This window comes from Gigantopelta aegis, unplaced genomic scaffold (assembly GCF_016097555.1).
Source record: "Gigantopelta aegis isolate Gae_Host unplaced genomic scaffold, Gae_host_genome ctg1619_pilon_pilon:::debris, whole genome shotgun sequence".
Lineage (NCBI taxonomy): Eukaryota > Metazoa > Mollusca > Gastropoda > Neomphalida > Peltospiridae > Gigantopelta > Gigantopelta aegis.
The window spans coordinates 92,440-118,475 of NW_024532772.1; the positions used below are offsets into that span (position 1 = coordinate 92,440).

The 26,036-nt window shown below is 35.6% G+C and overlaps 1 protein-coding gene across 1 annotated transcript; it reads left to right on the top strand.

The window, feature by feature from the left end:
• Window positions 1–17,058: 17,058 nt before the first annotated feature.
• LOC121391087 (major vault protein-like) lies at window positions 17,059–24,985 on the top strand. Its single transcript, XM_041522839.1, is given in 20 exon segments — window positions 17,059–17,278; window positions 17,556–17,677; window positions 21,049–21,187; window positions 21,190–21,287; window positions 21,344–21,373; window positions 21,375–21,468; window positions 22,052–22,155; window positions 22,207–22,329; window positions 22,409–22,534; window positions 22,630–22,866; window positions 22,949–23,232; window positions 23,357–23,659; window positions 23,717–23,858; window positions 23,912–24,123; window positions 24,174–24,286; window positions 24,343–24,473; window positions 24,525–24,569; window positions 24,571–24,645; window positions 24,647–24,715; window positions 24,845–24,985. Coding segments are annotated over 20 exon segments (2,808 nt in total).
• Window positions 24,986–26,036: the final 1,051 nt, after the last annotated feature.

Here is a 26,036-nt window from a genome sequence, read left to right on the forward strand (position 1 = left end):
TGCATCCTATTGATGTTAGTGATCAGTTTATGCCACCATTAGCAAGCAATTAGCTTGAAAAAGTGATTTGAGGCCACAAGTCCCACTTTGATATGCCTGCATATCAAACAATAACTAATACTAATGCACTCTTCTTTATATGTAGTGTTCTCACAAAATACTTTGACACAAAGTGTACAAGAGGGAAACGTCACAGGAACACACCAATCCATTGGTAAGTATAATGAAGCCAACAATGGATGAATATTTTCATATTTCTAGATAAAATATTTCAAACCTATTTTGATGATCTTTGTGTGGCAATCGAAGCTTACCCACTCCGCATTGTTAATAAACTTATTTCTTCTCAACTAATAGATTCTACTGTTAGAAAAGATGTAACAGATATGCAGAGTGCATATCAAAAGGCTAACAAAATTGTTATGAGTATTGAGAGCTGTTTAAAAGGTAATAATAATCAACTTGAATATCTGCAAAAGTTTTGCGACTTTCTTCAAAACAAAGTTGATTATAGAATTCTTAATATATTGGTGCTAAAATGGGGACTGATTGTAAATTAGCTTACCCCTTTCTTCTGTAGAAAAGAGGGTCTGGAATTAGACTCTTTTAATAATTTATATTATAAAATCATACATTCTAGGTTATTTATTTGAAATTTATAATCTAAACCTAACATTATAGTAAAAACAGTTTCTATAGAAACTATACAAGAACTCCTAAAAGTATTATTCCAAATATGTATATAATAATTATCTGTATTTTTTGTTTTAAACAATAGCAAAATTTTTATACTTTTCTATTATTCTGTCAATCCGAAAATCAGTTCATTGCTGATGTTGGAAAAAATATTAACATTTAGATAGTGTGGTAATGAATGTTTAATATAGGGGGTGGTGCATTTTACGACCAGTTTAGAAATCATGATGTCTGTCACGGAATATCTGGACCCCCGAAATAATTGTTACCCGGAACAATTATTTCAAAGTTTTAAATGAAAGGAAACGGCCGCCTTTGAAATGTAGTGACCCCCTTTATATATTTCACACTTTTTTCAAGTTCTCTGTCAGATGCTAGTAACATATCATTGAGCGACCATAAAATGGCATGCTTGAGCGCTTGGTGTTACAGTAGATCTACTGGACGAACGGAGCATGGACTCAGAAAGTGAAATCAGTACCACTGAGCCCGAAGACCTGATTTTAGATCTAGCCATCCATTATGCTGTACATCGCAGCTATCCACCAGGGTCGTCAAAGGAGAAAGCAGTACTTATTAATAATGGCTGGCTGACAGACAAGATCATCAATGAAGCTCAAAGTTTACTGAAGAAAAAATACCCCTATGTTAATGGACTTCAGGATGTGACACTAGGACTACTTTGTCATTTGCTATACAAACAGAGGAGTTTGTTCAATTTTTCATACTGGACATGCCCACTGGGTAACAGTTACCAACATTGGTTGCAAAGATGGGGAAATCAACATCTTCGATAGCTATCCCCCAGTCACTACAACACACCTACTAGACCAGATTGCAGCACTGCTTGCAACTCCAAGATCTACCAGATATATGGACACCCAACTGCAGTGTGGTTCAACAGACTGTGGCATCTTCGCCATTGCATTTGCTGCAACCCTAGCAAATGGGATTAACCTGGGGCTTTCCATTTTGATCAGCCACAAATGCGAAAGCACTTGATACACTGTCTAGAAACACAGTGTCTCTCAGACTTTCCAGTTCAGCGAAGAAGGAGAAGAGGAAATGTAGTTAAGCATTCATATGCTCTGTACATCTACTGTTCCTGTAGAATGCCTGAACATCCAGGATGTACAATGGTGCAGTGCTCTACCTGTGGAGAGTGGTTCCATGTTGGTGTATGTGTGACTATACCCACTGAAATTTTAGACTCATCTACAAAGTGGTCCTGTAACAAGTGTATTTAGTATAGTGTCAACACATTGCAACATAGAGATTATTAATTATTCATGGTGGTCTTTATGTTTTAGTTTTGTTGAAATATTAGTTCCAGGGGGGGGGCAATATATTATGAAAAAGAAGGACCTAGGGGGGATTTATTATTTCAGAGAGGGTTCATATATTTCAACATGCCACTGAAATATAAGTTCCAGGGGGATCAAATATTGCAAAATATTAGGACCGGGGGAACAAATTAAGGGGAACCAATTTTTTGTGACATGTCTTCTGAGGAATGGAGGAGACCAGAAAAACGACAGGCAATTGTTAGGAAAATGTAAGAGTAATATTAAAAGATGTATGGACAAATAGATGAATGAACTGATGATATTGAATCGAAAGACCCACTTGTTGTTAAAGTTATATTATAACAAGCTTTGATGATATTCTTACAAACTGACCTTTAGAATAGAATTGTTACTATATTGTTATTGTTCTTGTTCAGTGCTGAGGCAGTGAGAATGTTTCCTGGAGTCTCAACTTGTAATCCAGGAGATGTAGAAGCTACTATTTACAACAAAGCTAAATCTGAGGTCAGTCTCACTTGTATATTGACCACACTACTGATTACTTTATTGTTTAATATTGTAAAGATAACAATACATCATTAACACAGTATTTATTGTTATATCAAAAAAATATATAATTATAACAAATATAAAAAATATCACAACAATCACTATAATATGAATACAAAATGTTTAATTATAATAAATTACAGTTTAATAATTGGGACATTAAATAGAACATCTTAATGGGTCTATATTTTTCCTAATCTATTTTATAGCATGAGTATATGAACATGGTTGGTAAGATAGATTTGTCTATTAAGCATAGAGGAATGGGACTGATCCAACAAACAACAACATCCTGCACAGCAACCAGGCGGATGGCAACCACAACCAGGTAGATAGATAAATGTTAAAGATCTTGTACCCATCCAATGAAAGTGCGATACCTATAAATTAAAACTCTCACACACCTGTTCAGTAACCTCTTACTCATACATTAAAATGTCTCATACTCATACACTTGAACTCTCATACCCATTATTAAGAGCTTTCATTCTCATGTGCACAGGGGCACATTGTAGACCACATTCTGGTATTGGTATGCTAAGAATGATAAACCAACCTACTCCTCAGCCTGCAATGTATAACATGCCACAGTCGGGAGGCCGTATGATGCAAAGACATCCACATATGGGAAGTCACCCTGGAATGGTTCGTCCACCTATGAACCTCCCTCCATTTATGACAAGGGGAATGCCACCGGGACAATGCCTCCAATGAGACCTGTAATGAATATGGCCTCGATGCAGGGTTCTGGGAAAACAAGTGGTGACAGCATTACCTAATCCATATATCACTGGAGTTGACCCTGCCCATCAACCTCCCGGCCATCCATCTGGTGCTCCCTCCCCTTATTCCAGAAGTGCTTCCTCGTCTGTTTATCAACCCTCTCATCCAACAGCTTCTTCAGGTGCACCTCCTCCACAACCACATCCTCCTCAGACCAATTCTCCAAAGCCTCGTGTAAGTTTGATAATTACCAATACATGAACGATCCTCCTTTTCCATATAGCCTCATATCCCATATCTCATATCCCATATCCCATCTCCCAATACTCCTTGGAATCCAATTAAGAAACTCTTTGTTGAGAAAGAAACGGGTAACTGCTTTGATAATCTAAGATCATCCACTCTCTATCTCTTTCCATTTATTTCATATTACTTTGTCTCCAACTTCCTCTCTTCTCATATGCCTTTTTCTATATCCAAATACAGCCCTTCTGATAAGTCACCTCCTAAGAAGAAAGCAAGTTTTGAAAACCAAAGTTGTTTACATAAAGTATATTATGAATTTATATATTCTTACCTAATACAGTTACATAAGGTATTATTATATATAGTAAAACACTTAATATAATATAGTAATGAGGAGCATATTAGCTTGCAACATTGGTACTATTATTTAAAGGAGAAGGTTGGGTATAAAGCAGTATGTGTGTGTGTGGGGGGGGTGTTACTATAGCAACAATATTATAAATTGTTAATTGCAAGTAAACATTACTTCTTTCTTAACAACCAAGTAGGCTATTTATAGTATATCCTGTGTTTGATCATTTGTAATTATATTAAATGATAGTATGGGACTGTATACACTTCTTGGTTATGTTCTCTTACGAGGCAATTAACTATTAAATAAATGGTGTGAATATATTATTTATAATTCAAGACTATTAGGCAATAGATTAAACAAGAGTATAAATCGAGATTGTCTTGACAGTACTAGGCTCTTATCTATGCTATTGTCTATAATACACAATGAGACTTCTCTACCTAAGTGCTTGAACCTAAGCGTTTTTGTTAGCACCCTACTTAGATATTCAGTCAAGTTAAATGATTAACTAAAGATTCCAAGTTGGCAAAAGTAACATCTTTCTTTGTCACTTACAAATGGAATCATTAGCTTCTATGTAAAAAAGCAAGGTTTCATTTTTGACAGTTATTATAGTGAAAAAAGCTTTATGGCTAAAGTTTGAAGTATTTACTGACTACATCAGAACTGTACCCATAATTCAATTTCTTAGCATTAACATCATATATTATCAAATTTTAATCTGCCTTACTTAATTTTATATCTCTCCATTTTCCCACATTTTTTCCTTTATAATATCTTAAGGTACTATTAAGGAACAACAAGCCAATAAATTAGAGTTTGAAGAATTTAAAATTGCCACAGAAGTACAGAGTAAGGTTCGAATTGTTATATTAAGTAAATAGGATCAATTACAATGTCATTTCTTTAGATGTATCTGTTCTTCAAAATAATGCACGTTTTAGACAAGTATTTGAAAAGGCTACACCAGAACAAAGAAAGGTATGAAGATGATTAGTGACTATATGTTTATTATTATATTCTCTTTAAGATGTTAATGGCCAGATTTGAACAAAAAGCACGACAGCAAGAACAAATCAGTATGTTTATAGTCTTCTAAATAATAAGTGTTACTTTGATGGTTATGTGCAGTGATGAAAGCTTTATGGCTAGTTAAATTCTAAAGAATACATCAGAACTGTACCCATAATTCAATTTCTTAGCATTAACATCATATATTATCAAATTTTAATCTGCCTTACTTAATTTTATATCTCTCCATTTTCCACATTTTTCTCATCCTAAGTCCTTGATCCTTTTAATGGCAATGAAGTAGTGTAACTTTTAATCATTATTTATTTTGCATTGTCCATGTGTGTGACATTAAGAGAGGTTGGGGAATAGCATACCATAGAAATTCTAAATGATGTCACAGCACTGTATCTGGATACAATGCTGTGACATCACTTTATCAAGTGTAAGCACCTTTTTGTCATTATGAAAATTGAAATTGTATCATGTCGAGTTTTTACTATATCTTGTTGTCCTTATTGTAGAGATCTCACAACAGACTTTCACACGAAGTCTACAGAGGGATATGTCCGCCTTACTATTTTAAAAATTATTTCAATTGGACCTCCAGGAGTAGGAAAAACGTCATTCAAGTCTCTCCTTTTTAATTGGCCTCCAGTTTTACAGCACCACAGTACTGGTATAGACTAGTCGTCCTGTTAAAAGCCATTGAAAGAATGATTGGAACAAAATGATGAGAAGATCTGGGAAAATGTCACAGCAGAGAGATTATTAAGTATATAACAGGTGCTATGAACGCACTCGAAACTATAAACCCAGCTGTTTCTGATCTGTTACTGGAAGTCATAGTGATTATTTGGTAGAAAATCCTACTTTCCTCCAATCTTCCACAAACAAGAAGTAGAATTTCAGTCCAGAAAGTATCATCTGAGCTACAACCTGACCCTCATTTATTCAACAAAAATATTAGAGCCATTGGAAAAAGAAGGTATCTGAAGAGCTCTACCAGTCAACTTGGATCTATTTCTTGTGATAGTGGTGGTCAACCACACTTTGCTGATGTATCTCCGAGCTTTATTCGTTTTCTAACACCATTTATACTATTGCTATCAAATTAACTGATAGACTATCAGATAGACCTGCATTTTGTTATTCTTTAAAAGGCAAGTACTCACCAATCCTAGTGAACTATGTATGAGCAATTTACAACTTATCAAGCATTTTGTTCGCTCTATGGTTTCATCAAAATCAGATGCACCTTCTAAGAGCAGTAAATCTTTGATATTTATTATTGGTACTTGTTCTGATCTGTATTATTCTAATGTGTCAAATATGGAGTCTATTAAAGAAAAAGATAATCGCTTATATCTGAGTTAGGTGAGTTCGGGGAGCACTTAATTTTTCATAATGAACTCTCACATGAATTGATTCATCCTGTCAACAATTTGTGTGAAGGGGAGTATCGTGAGAAGCTCTCTCTAAGTTAAGGCAAGTATTTATGAGTCGGATAAAGAAAGCTGAAGTGGAGGTCCAAATACCAATACGATGGTTTGTATTTGAAATTATGATGAAAGACCAGGGTGTCAGGTGAGGGGAATAGTTACTTTGGAGATTATGTTATTACAATTGGCCGAAAGTTGGGTATAGAAGAACACGAAGTAACAGAATGTTTGAAGTACTTTGATTCTTTGTCATTAGTTCTTTATTTTCCCAAGATCCTTCCCAATATAATCTTCTCTAATTTTCAGTATCTTCAACTTGACATGCTTTCAAATCTCTGATAAGCATTTCATTTGTAAATTATAGTTTAACTCTGGTGCTCAAATTAAAACTACGAGACGAGGGAATATATTGAAGAATCATTATTGGATGAGTTACCTACACTGAAGTTGTTCCATTACACTTCACAAAGACAGAGTTCTTAAAATTACTCAAATATCTTGTATTGTCGCTCCTATTTCATCAACATTGATTTATTCCTGTTGTTTATCAGTGAAGGAGAAGAAGAAAGAAAAGTTAAAGAATGATAATATAGAAACAAATGATTATTAAGTTTCAAAATCGGGAGTAGTACCTCAGGTAAATAAACACAAAGCTAATAAATTACTCTAATAAACAGCAACAACGACACTATTAATGACTAATCAATGGCCACTGCATGATTGTATGAGGGTTGTCTGTCTGTTTAGATATATGACAAATATAACATGTAGGTAATAATACAATAACAATAATATATAATATGTCAACTTTGTAGTTGTTGTAATCCATTTCCACCAATCGGGACCAAATAAAAACCAGCTGGTAAAAGCATTAGCTACTACAACTAACTAAATAATTTTGGATATATTGTCATGTATCTGTTGAATATTATATGTCTGCATAGTGTGACTCGTGAATGTTGATTGCTAAAAGTAAACAAGAAAGAGGAAGAGGAATTTTAGATGAGGATTCTGAAGTTTAATATTTCTATTCTTTCTAGGGTGTATTTCTGGCAGAGTAGTTGTGGGTTGTAAACAGGAGAAATTATCCAAAGTTCTCTGTAGATTTAAAAGTAGAACAAATGAGACAAGCAGTGGAACTCTTCTATCATGATCTCAGTGCAACCACTTGTACTAATTGAAGAATTTCAATGGATTGAAGTACATTTTTTTGGTGACAGAGAAAACGTGTCATGATTTAAAGAAGCTATCAGTGAAACTATATTATCTTGTGCTGATCTACTTGCTTATGATTTTTCAATAGTGGGAATTGTTATTTCAGTGCCCTGTCGGCTACCACATGAGGAAGGGTTCTTACCCATTTCATCATTTTCCGTTATCAATAAAGAATCCCTTATCATCAATTGCCCATATGAAAAGCGTTTTTTTTTTTTTGCGTTCAAGATTATCACCTAACCAACAATGCTGGTTTAACCAGGGTTAAGTTAGTAGTCAAAGTTAGTTACATATTTCAATTGTAATTGACATATGTACAAGATAGCAGGTTGAGTATTGGTCATGTTTGTAAGTATCCTCCATGTCAATCAATTGTGTATTAACTTGGTCCTTCTATGCTTGTAGACACTTGCCAAATTGTTTCTAAAGCTCTGACAAACAGAGATGCTTTGACACTACTAATGCCTATTAAGTATGAATCGATTTTTAATGTTTTCATCCATGTTTTTGTGTGTGCCTCATGACAATGCTTTTACATTATAAATAATACAACTATAAGTAACTGGAAAACTGTCACAACATATTGATTACAGACTCATACTACATTAACATATATGAGTGATTTGATAACTATATAGTTAGTTTTTAACAAGAGTGGCAGAAGGTCAAAGTTAACATGAACAGACTCTTAAGTCTTTGATTTTGCAGGTTGATGTTAACAATAATAATACTGTACTACATACTACAGAGGTAAGTTTGATATCTCTCATTTCACTTTGTACTAGATGCAGTTCAGAAATCTTTCAGGAATTATTTGCTATTACTGATTTTGCAGGGTTGTACTATTACTGATTTGCCAATACCATTGGTAAGTATATTAAAGTCATCAGTATAATTATATAAACTTATAATGCCTTTTCTTTCAAAGATCCTCTTAATATATTTCAAACCTATTCTGCTAATCTTTTGTGATGCTATTGAGCTGATCCCCTTCGTATTGTTAATAGGCTTATTTCTCATAGACTGGTACGACCAAGTATTAGAAAATGAATATTACAACAATGACTGGTACAGCATATGACCAAAGCTAGCAAAATTACTCAAAAGTATTGAGAGCTATTTAGAAGGCCAGTAATGAACAAGTCAAATTTCTACAAAATCTTTGTGACTTTCTTCAAAACAATGTTGAAGATAGAACTCTTAATGATATTGGTGCTAATATGAGGAAACTGTTGTAAATCACTTTTCATAAAGTCAGTGGAAAAGCTATCACCTCTCTTCTCAGAAGGCATGGCTACACAAGATTACCACTTGACATTATCTGTTGAGTCAATGCAAGAGAGATATTAGAAACATATTATTTATTATAATAGACACAATTTTGACAATTTTACTGAATGGGTGTGGCCTCGGTGGTGATTATATTTGTGGGGTGGGCATTCCATGACTACACAACTATTCCATGACTAAGAAATCATGATGTCTTCTGAGGAAGGAGGAGACCAGAAAAAGCGACAGGAATTGTCAGGAAAATGTAAGAATAATATTAAAAGGCCCACTTATTGTTAAAGTTACATTTATAACAAGCTTTGATGTTGATATCTCTCACAAACTGACCTTTAGAATAGAACTATTACTATATCGTTGTTTGTTATTCTTTTTGTTCAGTGCTGATCCCCCGGGCAGTGAGGATGTTTCCTGAAGTCTTAACTCGTAATCCAGGGATGTAGAAGCTACCCTATCTACACACAAAGCTAAATCTGAGGTAAGTGGTCACTTTGTATATTGACCACTAATGATTTACTTTATTGTTTACATATTGTAAATATACCAATACATCATTAATTAGTATCATATTGGTATGTCTAAAATATATATGGATTATAACAAATGTAAAAGATATCATATCAACAGTAATGTGAATAAAAAATACCCTCATTTAATGATAATTAATAGATTTACTGATAATAACAAGATTGTAAGATTAGTAATTGGGACATGTAATAGAAACGTACTTAATGGGTATATATTTTTGCTAATCTCTTTTATAGCATGAGTCTTATGAACAGGGTTGGTAAGATAGTTTTGTCTATTAAGCATAGAGGAATGGGACTGATTGCAACAACATCAACAACAACAACAACAACATCCTCCACAGCAACCAGGTGGATGGCAACAACCAACAGGTAGAACATAATTGTTAAAGATCTTGTAACCCATCCATGAAAGTTCTCGATACCTATAAAATTAAAAACTCACACTATTCATTTAACCTCTACTCATACATTAAAAAGTCTCATACCCATTCATACAACTTTTTTTCATTCTCATGTACACAGGAAGTGAAATGATTCAAAAGACCACAGGGAATGATAGAATGGGATCATATGAACCAGGGCCTGACTGGAGGTGTACCTCAACCAGATCCAAACAAGGATATCCTGGGTTTCAACCAGGAAGCCACCCAATGCAACCACATTATGGACAACATTCTGGTATGGGTATATTGCCAAGAATGATGAACCAAACCTACCTCAGTCTGTATGTATAACAATGCACAGTGGGGGGGAGGGCCTATGATGCAAAGACATCAACATATGGGAAGTCACCCTGGAATGGTTGTCAACCTATGAACCCCCTCCATTAATGACACAAGGGAATGCCACCGGGACCAATGCTCCTAGGAGACCCATAATGAATATGACCTCGATGCAGGGTTCTGGAGACACAGTGGTGACGGCATTACTAATCCATATACACATGGAGTTGACCCTGCCCATCAACCTCCGGCCATCCATCTGGTGCTCCCTCTCCCTTATTCCGGAAGTGCTTCTCGTCTGTTTATCAAACCCCTCATCCAACAGCTTTACAGGTGCACACCTCCTCCAACACCACATCCTCCTAGACCAATTCTCCAAAGCCTCGTTGTAAGTTGATAATTACCAATACATGAACGATCCTCCTTTTCCATATAGCATCCTCAAGCACCTTCCCATCGTCAGCCCTTATCCCACCCCCCCCCCCCCCATCTCCCAATACTCATTGGAATCCAAATTCTCATCAATATATACCAGCCCTGGTCAAACCTCAGGCCAGCCATCTATCACACCAGAAGCCAATACAGTGTTCTTGTTTAAAACTTCAGGAAAACTACGCCTTATATACCACTGTTAGCTAGAATGATTGACAGATTAAATCGAGCTAAAGGATCAAGTGATGAGAAGAAGTCGGTTGACCAGCTCTCAAAGTTAAAAAACAGTCTTTACAATGTTGCAATCAAAAAATATGAGTAAATAGATATAAACTTATATGATGGAATTAGCATTTTGAGTTAATGAAGTTTGGGAGTGTTAATAACATCTTCTTTCCTTTAGGTTCCTTTGCAAAACTTTAGAAAAGTGCCATCAAGCTCTTAAGAAACTCTTTGTTGAGAAAGAAAACAGGTAACGCTTTGATAATCTAAGATCATCCACTCTCTATCTTTCCCCCCCTCTCTCTCTCTCACACACACACAGGAGTACCTTCATTGGCTCCTTCCACATCTACAGCTCCAACTAAACAAGTGACTCTTTGATCGCTCCATCGACTCCCAATCTCGTCCTCCTATCCCATCCACTCCACCCATCTCATCCACTTCGCTACACAATTTCAAAAATGCTACATTCGCCACCTCCCCTCTCCTCGTATCTCTATCCTACCCTTGATTCTGATGAAGATCTCTGATAGGTTACACCAGAGAGAGAGCAAAGCTTGAAGAACAAAGTAGTACTGAACATTACTCTCTATCCTGTTCTAACACGTTTGTCCTTTAGTTTCACAGTCTTTTCACTATGCCTTGAAGAGAGAAATTAATAATTTGAGACACTTTAAAGTTAAGCAGATACAACCCTTAACAAGCACGAAATGGACGCCACTCAGTAAACACTAGAATGTACTTTAAGTAAGTATCGGAAGAAAATCTCTCTCTCTCTCTCTCAGTCTCTTTCTCTCACAGTCTCTCTCTTCTCATAAAAAAGCTAACATCTCATTTTCCTTTTTTTAGTTGATGACAGCTTACCAAACAAATGCTCCTTTAATTGTTAATATCCCACGTGGAATATCCTCAGTTCTCCGAGTGTCAACTTAACAGTACTATTGCAAAACAAAGATGACTCTCCTGCTATCACAGCTGTCATTGAGGGTTTGTGGAGAAAGAAGCTGTTAAAGGAGAAACTATCACATTGTGGACATAATTATACACTAACTTCTACTTTTACAAAATTGGGAAGTGCTATAATTGAAGTGGTAGCGAGGAGATTTGAGTGATGATAAAGAATAATTGGTTTTTTTGTTTAGTTTTTGTTTTTGTTTTTGTTTACTAAACAAGCTCAAAAATTAATTTCAATTTTTTCCCCTATTGTAACTGCCATTGTCCAATTGTATCAATATTGTTATGATAATTAAAAGTACTTGTTAAACGTTCTATCAGTTAAATGGTATAGAGAGGATACTTCAGGTCAATGAAGTCTAAATGTTTCAGTGTGTATACCTATCTGAATAATTTGAGTTAGTAATCATCCCAACTCCAAAGGAACAGTAGATGCTTATCAACAGACAACTAACACTGTTTCCAAAGTTTGAAATCCCTCTGATGGTTGTAAATGCTAGAAATACGAGAGTACTTACAGCAGAGTGTCTGATTTTAAACTTTTATCGTTAATAGTCTTGGCAATCTCAGTTCCTATTATAAGTGACAATATTTTCTTATTTGAGACCAAATTCCTTTCGGACTATCCATAAACCATTACTCTCATTCAGTCTTTTGTTAACACTCAATGTATTGATTAAATTTTCTTCATAGGACAGGACTATGGATAATGGATATGACAACTCCCCTTTCCAGAAAAATGTACCATTGATGATGTATCATCAAATACTTTCCCACGTACATGTTTGGCTATAATAGGTACATGTACAGGATCATGTGGACAGACGTGGGTACCAAAGCATCCATTAAGGTTAGATAAACATTTAGAGTGTGTTTTTTGAACCATTTGGAAAGCAATACCTTATCATTTGATCATAGTGTAAATATGTAATTAAATATATGTTGTTTAAAAGAAATTTAGCTTAATACTTATATGATATTTAGTTCTTTGTGGCTCCTATTAATTTAAATAATGATTTAAAAATTAATATATCTAATGAGAGTTTAACAAATGTGTCATTTAGTTTAGACAAATTCAATGGGAAAAGTTCAGTAAGAGATGTTTGGTTAGTCAAATCGATACTGTAGAAGTGGGGAAAAAATTATAAATTGTCTTTATATATTTTTACCTTTTGAAACTATCCACTCAGCATCTTTCAAGGCTTGTGAATAATTTGTTGAATTCTTTCAGTATCTCTCTCATCAGAGTAAACTACGAAACTCCTATACCAAACAACATGTAATAATAATAATAATAATAAACAATAACAATAATAATAATAATAATAATAATAATAATAATAATAATAATACTGTGTCTTATTCTGTGCTTATAATGCTGCTGTACATCTTCTGGTAAGAGTTGTAGCCTCCTCAGCAAGTGTCTGTAGAGAGCTAGAGGAGTCCTCACTACCAAGGTACCTACGAGTGCCATTAGCTTCAATTTTTAACCATTTCGTTCAATAATGGTCCACGCATGCGCAAACTATATACGTGTATTCGTGAAATAAAATTATAGTCATGCTGATTACATAATTATATACAGCCTCCTTGTATCACCAACACAGTAGCACTGCAATTGCTATGTTAGTGGTGTCCTCAATGTCTGATGAACCATCCTATTTTTTAGAATTCCTGTAATCAACCAGCAAACAGTATGTTGTGAATGTACAAAGTCAGGTATAATATTTTAAAGTTAAAAAAATTCAAATTAATGCAAAACTTATGCTGTCACATAGGAGTATGTTTACTGAAGGTATTACTAAACTTATACAGGATGTACAGTTATAGCAGTGGTACAACAACACTTTTATCAGAATCTCTTGTTCAAACTCTATCATGTAAAAGAAAAAAATACAATAAATATCAGAGCTTATTATTGAAAAACAGATACGAATTAATCATTGTTCCTGATAGATACCAAGATGTCATGAGTATTATGTTCAACTAGTCAATAATTAACTGAATTATTGATGCAAGGTAAGGTCTTGTATCACATTTTAAAAATGTTATTATTGACTACAGGACAAAACAACTAGTAGAACAAATTTCTAATGACGGATGGAAACAGGTTAACAAGTCAGTAATATTTTTATCAGCTATCGGGGGGACTCATTTTATCACAGTGACATGTAAAAATGTAATTACAGCAACAATAAGACACAGATAGTAGTGTGTGCTTGTATTGAAAATACATGTTAGTAATGATATTAAGAGTGATACTCAATATTATGTTGAACAGTGTGTAACAAGAAAAATTCACCTTCAGGACTTGATTTTTGAGTTAGATAATTCAGTCAATATTCTAGACTACATTTGTGAAGGGTATGCACCTATAATCCTGTTATTTGACAAGATCAGTCATAGACTTGTCCCTAAGTTTAATATAATATAAATTTAGGTATGGAAGCTGTGGTGAATCTCTTCAGACTATTGATGTAACAAAAAACATGCCAACCTTTATGTATTCACATAACAAAGACTTCAACATCGTTAGTCAAATATATTGTAACAAATAACATTTATAACATCAATTGTTATGTTTAATAGAAACTGAGTGTCCAGTTGTTCAAGTACAGGTATAAAACCTTAGATAAGATGTATGTAGCTAACACATACATCTGTATATTAACAATGTATGTATGTTATTTGCATATATCACATTCAGAAAACTACATTAAAAGGCCAGTGCCATTATAAACTTGTGGGGATAGTGAATATCAGAAATAGACACTACTCTTCATTATATACTCCACAAAAAAACAATACTTAATAGTTCTATATCAGTAATACTAATGTATGTGCAAAATTGTATTTTTGTACAATTAATCACCAGTAATATAGGTTTACTCCTGTTAATACAGCAAAATCATTCAACAAGATAACTTCTGCTTACATAAGAGAATGCAATAAACTTAAAAGGGGTTAAAAATTTGGATAAATAGCTGTGGGTAACCTACCTACTTGCCAGCCATTTTATTATTGAGAAGTAAACACCCCAAAATAAAATAAACGTACTTTTCAATTAATACACTTATATATAATATATACAGTCCACATGATAATCACATGATTTATCAGAGAGGTACTGATTCACATGATGCATGATACACATACATCTTTGTTCTCCTCTGGTCTACTGGTGATGAATTAAAAGAGTACAAATATTTAAATATAGGTTCATTCATACAGCAAACCATTTGAGGTTGAGATAATTCATTCTCCTATCCAGTGTGGCCAGACATGAACGAAGAGGGTAGAGAAGCAGCAAATGTTGCTAGGGATTTAAGTTCTGTCGAAAGGGAGGTAAAAGGGATATGAAAAGTGGGGTGTTGGTCATAAACTCCTCTGATTGGAACGTTGTTGATAATAGTCTAATGCTTTCTTAAGAAATGTGGAGACAGAGGCTTTGGACAATGTAACAAATGTTAACAAAACAGCTGCTAGTTCTAGAACACAGTGGAGATGACAAAGTCGCTGACAACAGTCAAGTATAGTACCATCTGACGAGAAAAAGACCTCCACTTCTGATTGGGGTAGCTAGTCCATTTGAAGTAAAATAGATGACATAATCACGTTGCATTTTTTCAAGACCTTATTTCTGCTAGACATTGAATGGCTTTCTTTCTGTTAAAAGTAATTGTAATTTAGAGGCAACAACTTGTCGGTTCATCGTTAGATTTAGCTGAGAGCGCTTGACGAAAGAGATTTGCTAAAGTACTATTCTTATTATGATGAATGTAGGGTTGTGTACGACCAAGCAATACAGCTGTAAAAAACTAATCCAAACGTATCAAAACTAAGTCACTAGGGTCAGCTGCATGTTTAGCACAAAAACATCCATAATTGACCAACAAAATCAAGATCTTTCACGAGGTTGAAAAGGAGAACACTCGATAGCCGGAGAGAGGATTGATACTTCAAATGCACGTAACATTTGAGAGGATGCTTCTTCAAGAAAACCAGCTGTTTTGGGTGCTATACTTGTCGGGGTTTCCAAAACATTTTCTTCATCTGACAAAGACCAGTAGAAACAGCAGAAGCAACTTTACAAAACTCCAAAAGGGACTCTATTTCTTTATAAACATTGTAAAACTGGTGAATATTGAAAACCCAGGAGTTGCTTGGACTCTCAAAATAACGTCAGCAGTGTTAGGTGGAGGAGAGAAGACAGCATCTACTCCTTGCCACATGAACTCTATCGCTAGTTGACTATTAAGATATTCACTAGTCTCATCGACACATGGACCAATGGGTAGAGACTGGTCATCCAAACTAGTCTGTTTCGTAGTTGCTCAGATGATGATTTTTTCCGCGTAGGAAGAAGAGTTTTGGGTTTAATAGAGTAGGGCTGATTAGGATCAATTAACAGGGACTTCCTCTCTTGTATTCTGTAGAGGATCAAAGTGGATTGTCCCGATAATTTGTCTATATTAATTGAACAACCAAGTGCGACAGTATTTTTTGCATTTTTACTGCAAGGAATCCATAATTCTGGTGCTTCTTCTAATGGTATGTTTCCACGACACCAAATAGCATAGCACGAACATAAATAATTAGCCAAATGTAGTGGGAGGGGCTTTTACATCAGTATCCATGGCAATCGATAATGATGGTACTTCAAGTGGGCATGATTGTTTGTGTTGTTAAGTAGACCTTTTGTTGTTTTAGTACATGAGAAATTGATACCTGTGAATGGGCAGTAATATTGAATGGAGCTTTGTATGGGGTGGGTGTGGTCATGTCGGGACTCTCCTGTATTATTGGTTCTTGAGGGGTACTTGAGGATAACTGGTGACAAATACTGGCTTTCTGTTGATGAGGACCTACAATATGACTAAAAGGAGTCACAGTCCCCTTATCAAATGCAGTTAATATGTAGCGGTCTTTGTATAGAGTTGATGGAGTTGTTGGTCATGACTGATGTTATGGCTACACACTAACAGTGCTTGGCAGAATTCTTCTATCAAGCCATCTTCTAACCTGGTGAATGTAAATGAAGTCTCATCTAGTTCGTTTGTGACAGTACCAGCCTGTCTTAATTCAGATGAAAGATCCATCTTTGCACAATCCACCCTCTTTTAACAGTCTTCAAAGTTCAAATTAAAATTTCCGCAAAAAATTGTAAACACGCCTAACTACCACGCCCTTAAAATTGACCAAATCAGATTCAGCCAGATCAGAATAGCTACGGTATTGTCACTATTGTGTTGCATCAGTTACAATTGACCAATCAAAGGTAAACAAAGTTAGCAGAAGTACTAGAGAGAAGAGTATTAATAATGACAATAATTATTAAATGATTCCTCATCTCAAGAAGTAATAGAGATGGATGCAAGTTTACTTACCAAAGGATTGTCGCCGAAACCAAAGATTCCTACTACAACTGGTGACAATCAATTATTATTGTTGGGACTACAGCTCCTCAATAAATCATTAAAGTTACCTTATGCTGTGGTCAAACCTCAAGTTCAACCTCCTGAAAAAGGTGGAATTGGAGCTCTAAAGGATGGAGGAGAAGAGTTCGATAAAAATGATTCTCGTGAAAGTACACCTTCACCTCCGATGACTGGGAACAGCCGCAAGAGAAAAACATGATGGAGAACTGAGTGAAATGGAGAAAAGAGAGAAACGGTAAGGTCCACAAGTTCACTCAAGACAATCAATTATCACTACATTTAGGAAAATGATGAACAGAGTAGTAGCACAGAACGCTCGAGATAGGAGAAGAATTATCTTGAGAGCTTAGAAATGAAGGTTGCACAGCTAGAAAAACAAGTAAGTAATTGATGAATTACATCGATGTTGTCATATGTTATTATTAGAAAAGGAACTCCTTGAACAGAACAAAGAACTAAAGAGCAAAACAGATACTTTAGTTACTGAGAAAAGAGCTCTAGAATTGAAACTAGCACAATCATCATCTTTGGAGGCAACTCAAGATGGAGTAAGTATATCTAGTGTGACGGAAGAGAGTGGAATGGAGTGTGCTGGTCTGCCGTACCCTCAATTTCTCTGCAGCAGAAATGCACTCTTGTTCTACTCTCCCAAACCTGGATGATCCTCAGGTCAGTAATCCACCATTTGTCCAATATAATAGGACTTCTCATACTTTGAGTTGTGGACACTTGTGTACTAAACAATGGTGTTAGCAATGTCCACTCATCATTTCTCTCGAACACAGCAAGTCATTTACTTTCTTCTCTTTCTTTCTCTCTGTAGTCTCAGTTGCTTGCTTTCCTGTATAACGAACTGGCAGGAACCAAACAGTCTCCCACACAAACCCTCATCAGAGCTTTTCATCACTACCGAACCAACTACCAGATAGCTACCAAGAATTTGTTTCCATTAGAGCGACAACGCCCACCAATAACGACTCTGGTGGGGACCACATCAACTCAGTTGGAACCACCCATGAACTAACATCTAATTTTTCCCCTTCTCCTAATATTGCTACTGACTTTTCGATTTCTTATCAAACACACCAGATACCTTCCAGTATCCTTATCAACCATTGACTCCAGAGAGCGTCAGGATGTCCCCAAAGGGATTTATGTCTGATAGCGAACTGGACAAATTCCTATTGGATTTGAATCTGACAATGGCGCGATACTGGTTTTGATCTGGACAGTTTATATGACTTGTAAATTGTAGTATTATATATAGTATTGTAATATTTGTTTAAAACTAACTGTTATTTGTTGCAGTATATTTTTCTTTGTTCAATTAATTGCTAATTTTTTTGTCATTCAATGATTTTCTATTAATTTCAATATTCTAACATATGTTGTCATAGAGTGGAGGATATTTACATGAAGGTCTGTGCTACTGATGAACTGAGCTTTCCTGAGTTGTTTCTCTTTCTTTCTCTCCTGAGTTTTACGAGTCTGTCTAGTTCTTTCTCTAACTCTTACACTTTTCTTCGTTCTTTCTAACCCAGTGGTTTCCTTGTACCAAAATCCTAGTCCGCCCTCCTCCCAGTATTCCGATGCTTAACGCTAATACACGACCTCCTGTTGACATTTCTCTCCAAAAGAGGGGAGAGAGCTTTAATTAGAATTTTAGGGTTATTTTTTTTTTAATTATTTTTTTATTGTTTGTTCTTCCTTTGCTGCTTTTTTCCTTTCTTCTTTGATTTTCAATGGAGGTAGTGTTGGTAGTTTGAAGTGAGTTCTGAGAATAGGAAAACAGGAAAACAATCAACTATGATCTATTGTATCACAATAAACTAGCAAGATATGTTGGCAAACTCTAATAGTACTGGACACATCTTATAAGCCAATATCAACCTAAGTTAGGGCTGGTTCGTAATATTACGCAGTATCATAAAGAGAGATATTGAAAATTGACTTACTGGACAGACTGAACATATTGGAATGAAGTTACAGAATACTAGTGAAAAATAATGTTATATAAATATTATAATATTGGGTACTTACTTGCTAGACATACTGAACATACAAACCCTATATCAACTAATTTCTGATGACAAAAACCAAGCTGCTCTATAATCAACAACAGATGTAGAAGGAAGAGAGAGAAGAGATCGTGTACTAATGTCAGGTAGAAAAAATCCACTGAATAAAAAAAATGAAAAGTAAACAATATCACATGTAATGTAAAGATCTTCCTATACAATTAAAAGATTGTTATATCAGTATTATAAAGAGATTGTACTAACAAAATGTGTTATTGTTATTGTTAATTACCAGTAGAAATTGTAGTAATGCAGCAGGTTCAGGGACTTTGATATAAATACCACCAGTAAGATCAGCTGCCTGTTTGTAGATAACTAGACTCCTCCCCACAATACACAACAGTCAATTATAATGTTCTGTGTATAGACCATGATAACAATACTAGTATATAAGAAAATCTCTCTCTCTGGCTCTCTGTCTCTGTCTCTGTCTCTCTCTCATCGTTCTCTCTCTCTCTTACTCTCTCTCTCCTCTCTCTCTCTCTCTTCTCTCTCTCTTCTTTCTCTCTCTCTCTCTCTCTCTCTCACTTGTTTTTGTGCTGCAAAAAGACAATTCATAGTTGCCATATGTTGAGCTGCCATATCGGGAGCTGATCTGATGACTACAATATATATATAGTTTTTAAATGTATTATGTCAGTTTAATACTTACTAAAATTCGTGGCTTTATAGTTTTTCCCCTGCTTGAGCTTCTCTAATACATCTTTGTATATCTTAAAATATGAGTCAAAGAAATAGCTACTTTCTCCATCCATTCATCCATTTATTAAAACATTCATTCAGATACAACAAAGACATCTACTTAATCCACTAGACAATAAAGTAGAACTCGCCATTAATACCGGAGGATTCTCTATAATAACATCTATGACATCATTATGACATCATCATATAACACACCTGCTATTGATGCTAACACGCACTTCATTTCTTGTCTCAACAGACCATTCATGTGAGCGAGTGGTTCATACTTTCCTGACATTAATTCTTCATCTGTTTCCTCAAGTTCCAAACGACCGGCCACAGGATAAATAATATGACTATTTAAAGCAATTGCAATTGGTTGTTTCCATGGTAACCATGTTATGTTTTGTTGTACCTTCCAGCTTGATGACACAGAATGACACTGGACTGAATTAGAGTGACAAGAGAGCAGATATGAGTTGAGAAAAGTGATCACATGATCTACACATTGCTGAAAAGTTAACTATATAATTCAAAAAATTGTTAAATAAAAAATTTAAAATGCATTGTTGAACAGCAATAACGCACAGTCTGTGAAGAGTCTTCTAATGATGTGCTTAGGTCATAATATTCTGAGAGGTCCAATACAACTAATAGAGTTTTTTTCTCTGCAGATGCAGCCATCTTGTTTCATTGTTAAAATTTAATTTCAATGTTTCTAAAATGTCCTACAATTAGATCATTTACGGTAATATGTTCAAGCACTCCGTTTTATTAGATTGAACTTCCGCAGGCGTTGTCGCTGCTTAGCAAGGGTCGTCTCACTAGTTTGCTGTATCATTCTCTCTCCTCTCGCAGCTCGCAGATTAGTGGTAAGTTCTATTTGCATGCTTACACACACGCTTTGACTGAAAAGTGATGATAAATGTTTTGCATGAGTAATGCGTAATCTGTTTGTGGGGGGGCGGTTCGTTTATTGCTTTTTGCTTGCAAGTAGGTTAACCATTATGGAGAGGACTGGCGTAAAGAAGGACGGAGAATCTAAAAGTATCTACCGTATACCACCACACTACTATCTTCATGTTCTTGACCAAAATACCATGTTACAAAGGTAAGTGAATGCAAACCAATATCACCACTCTTATCTTAAATAACAGGTTGAAGTCGGACCTAAGACCTTCATTCGTCAAGACAATGAAAAGGTCATCGTTGGTCCTGAAAAAATGATTGTGGTACCTCCACGTCACTATTGCATTGTTGAGAACCCAATACTAAGAAATAAGACAACTTACCTATTGTTGACAGCCACGGACAAGTCAAGTTACGTCATGCTGATCAAGAAATTAGGCTGGCTCAAGACCCTTTCCCGCTATTTCCAGGAGAGGTTCTAAAACAGGTATATATAACTAATGTTAGCAAAATAGAATGCATTATCTCTCTTTCTCATTTCAGGCTGTGACACAGTTGAAAGTAGTACCAGCTAAACTCCGCCCTTCGTCTGCGTGCTATTTTGGACTTTGAGGAGTTTGATGGTACTAAGAGAATTGCTGGAGATGAATGGCTGTTTGAAGGACCAGGTAAACATATCATTGGTTTGTGTTGTGTGCCCTAAAGATTAAATTAGTTTCATTATGAGTGCCACAAATTTATCAATTGTTTAGTGAAATTAAAAACGGGAATAAAGAAGTTTAGTTTGAGTTTAGTTTCTTAACTTGACCTTCCCTCTCATGATCTTCTCTTGTTTGCTCTCATTGAATGATACATTTAGTAACACTAAGAGATTGTTCACTATAGTAGGAGTTGTGTGTACTGAACATATTACATTAAACTATGTGGCATTCTAGAGTTACAGATAATGCATAGACATTACTATCATTACACCTCTGAGGATAATCCTGCTTACCAAATTTCTAACTACCCACAAACAGAACTAAATTTAAAAGTATATTATACATCAAACTCTCTTCTCTTTCTTGGAAGACATTTTCAGCCCTGACCTAGCCAGCTAAATTAGGTCAAAGTGTGTAATTAAATTCATTCTAGTTATCTTAACCAGTTTAGCAACAAGTACAAGTAATAGCAACACTTAACAGGTGTTTGTGTTTTGAATAAACCAGCACCTGTCAAGACCTTATCCATTCCTCTTCCTCCCTCCTTTAGGGACCTACATACCTTGCAAGGAAGTGGTTGTTGAAGAGACTATCAGAGCTACCGTCATCCGACCTAACCAGGCGATCAAGCTGAGAGCACGCAAAGAGACAACTGTGCGTTAAAATGTTGCTTCAAATTGTTTTTAATTATGTTTTCTTTTATAGGATCGTGATGGTAATCCTCGTGTTACTGGTGAGGAGTGGCTTGTAAAGAAAGTTGGTGCATATTTGCCAGGAGCTTATGAAGAAGTTGTCGATGTTGTGGATGCCTACGTCTTGACTGAAAAGGTAAACTGACAAAATACTAACTAAATTAAATACTGACCAATCCTTATTTGGAACTTACTCATTTCTCCATGTCAATTAGGTTGCCCTGCATATGAGAGCCACTAGAACATTTACAGATCGTAACGGAGTGACAAGAAAGAATGGAGAAGAATGGCTGATAAAAATGGAGGACACTGAAGCTCATATACCTGATGTTTATGAGGAGGTAAGACAGAGAGACAACAGACAAGTAACAGGCTGATTGTTGTATGACAGATACCTATTTGATAAATTTTTAGAATCTTTCTTCTCTATTTCTAGGTTGTCGGGATCGTCAACATTACTACTCTCAACAATCGACAATACTGTGTCATTTTAGATCCTGCAGGAGATGATGGCAAACCTCAACTGGGTCAGAAGAAGCTTATAAAGGGAGAGAAATCATTCTTCTTGAGACCTGGAGAGAGATTGGAGAAGGGTATTCAAAATGTCTATGTTTTGGGTGAAGACGAGGGTCTTATTTTGAAAGCCAGTGAAAGTTTTGTGGACAATGATTTGGTGAGTTCGTGTTACAAATCTGAAACCCAATCCACAAGTTTCAGACTTGTTCCAAAATCATAATTAAATTCCATGATTCTAGGGAGCTGAGCGCAGACCAGGAGATCGTTGGATGATCCGAGGACCTTTGGAGTATGTTCCACCAGTTGAAGTTGAGGTACTGACAAAACGCAAGGCAATCCCTCTTGATGAGAACGAGGGTATCTATGTGAGAGATATTAAGACAGGTCGTGTACGAGCTATCTGTGGTGCCACCTACATGCTAACGCAAGATGAAGAACTATGGTCTAAGGAACTTCCTCCTGGTGTCGAAGAGCTCCTCGCACAAGGGAAAGACCCACTGGCTGATCGCTCAGATCGAAGTAAGAGATTTTAATTCATAGTTTTACTTTGCCGTTATTTATGGTAATTCAGAATTCCATTCCTATTATTTCATATCTTCATTTCTAATATTCCATTCTTAGTTCTATTTGTGACTTATGTTTTTCAGGTCGTCCCTCTGCTCAAATAAAACGTGACAAAACAAAGTTGTAAGCTTCAGAGTACCACACAATGCAGCTGTCCAGATATATGATTATAAGGACAAGATGGCTCGTGTTGTATTTGGTCCTGAAATGGTCATGTTAGGACCTGATGAGCAGTTTACTCAGCTTAGTCTTTCTGGCGGGAAACCAAAACGACCCAATCAGATCAAGTCACTCTGCTTGTTGCTAGGACCTGATTTCTGCACTGATATCATTACCGTGGAAACAGCTGATCATGCTCGTCTTTCTCTACAGCTTTCCTACAACTGGTCAGTCTTGTTTTAGTCATAGCAGCTGTTTTATTTATCAATATGTTTTTGGTGTAGGCATTTTGAAGTTGACAAGACCAATGCCGATGATGCTGCTAAGATCTTTTCTGTTCCAGATTTTGTTGGTGACGCATGCAAAGCCATTGCCTCTCGTGTCCGTGGTACTGTTGCTGGTGTCCAATTTGATGACTTCCATAAGGTAAGTATCAATCAGTCACTTGTTATATAATGTGTCCTCCTCTTTCTTTGTAGAATTCTGCTAGAATTATTCGCTCGTCTGTGTTTGGTTTAGATGATCGTGGAAAAGTCAAAGATCGTTTCTCCTTCCCTGCCAATAATCTTATCATTACAAGTATTGATATCCAATCTGTTGAACCTGTTGATCAACGTACTCGTGATGCCCTACAAAAGTCTGTACAATTAGCTATTGAGATCACCACAAACTCACAAGAAGCTACTGCTCGGTGAGTCAAAGAGACGCATGTATAAATATGACCTCTGTCTCTTTCTTTAGCCATGAGGCTGAACGTTTGGAGCAAAAAGCAAAAGGTGCTTTGGAAAGACAAAAGATTACTGACGAAGCTGAAGCAGAGAAAGCTCGTAAAGACTTGTTGGAGCTCCAGGCCAAACAGGTCAGGATACTCTTAATAAATTGTAACTGTTTAGTTTTGTACTCTTGTTATACAGTGCTGCTGTGGAGTCTACTGGTCAGGCCAAAGCTGAGGCTCAGTCTCGTGCTGAGGCTTCAAAGATCGAGGGTGAGGCTGCTGTAGAGCAAGCTAAGCTAAAAGCACAGGCCTCTAAGATTGAAGCTGTAAGTTAGGACTTACTTAGTATCAAAAAATTTAATCGTTTCTATCTCTAGGAATCTGAGCTTGAACGTCTCTCGAGGGCACGTGAAGCTGAAATCAAAGTACATCGGAGAACAAAATGAATTAGAGATTTCAAAATCTCGTGAGCTCTCTGATATTGAAACTTCAAAATTTAAAAAATATGGTTGATGCCATTGGAGCTGATACTATTGCAGCTATTTCTACAGCTGGACCAGAAATGCAGGTCAGTGGTAACAAAGAACTGTAATAATGATACACTTAATATATTGAAGTATTGATACCAAACTAAGTTTAGTATTTTAGCTATTTTGATCATGTAAACTATATTTACTTGACCTTCTCAATTTTATAGGTGAAGATGTTACAAGCTCTTGGTCTACGTTCTACACTCATTACTGACGGAAGTAATCCTATTAATCTGTTCAATACAGCTCATGGTCTTGTTGGCTCACTTCAAAGTGCTCCGAGAATTATTGAAGAGCCAGAGGATTAAGAGAAGAGACTGATAAAATTTGAAATGGCTACAAATTAGACAGCCTTTATCTTGTAGGAAGTATGTTTGTTTTAAACCCGTTCTTTTTTAGTTCAAATGACATAATAGAATTTATATTACATTTGTTTATGCAAATTTATAGAATCCCTTTTTACAATTAAGAAAAGTGTCTAAATACAATAAAACAGTGTTTGTTTTGTCTCTCTACAATAGCTGGGTCTTTGCTAAGACGGAGGAAATATCCCTAAGTCCTCTCCAACGATGACGAACAGCTAATAGAAGTACTTGAACTGATGACTCACCTGGTTTACTACAAATGGACAGATGAATAGATCAATGTATCTGTTTGACATATAGACAAACAGATACACACCCATACCTTGATAACCTCATAAATGTAATAGAACCGACCAACCTATCTTCTATTCCAATTGAAACAAAATCTAATGGATCCATGTTCCTTCTCTCTTTAACTCGAGTCAAAAATCTGTCTCGTTCTTTGTCATAAGTTTTTACTTCTTTTCATTCTCTTCCTCTTCCTCAGCCCTATAATAAAGAAATAATTAATAAGTTCATCCAATTAATGTCTTACTTACTTACTTGTTATCATTTTATATCATTATATTTAATGTTTTGTTAAATTGCTTCTAGTTCCATGTCTGGAAAGCAGCTGAATAGAGAGTTAGCTGCCATGGAGTGAAAGAGATTACATGAATCGATGTGTGGGGAGACACCACGGATAGGACTCCAGCCATTAGAACTCTCTCTTTTCTCTCTTACTTCATCATCACCATGACCTTTTAAACAATAAAAAATTAATTGATTTTTTATTTGTTGTAACATAAAAAAGAGACAATGATACTTTGCATTAGTAATATGAAATTAGCACAATAAAACAAATATTCTGACACAAGCAGACAACTATGCTATTTAGTGCCACATTAGCATTAACTTTACTTTGGATTGACTGACATTTCTTGTAGTTTATTTAAAAGTTAAGATTTATTAAAAATAATAATAAAAAACATGTTGTGTTGCCCAAACGATTCCT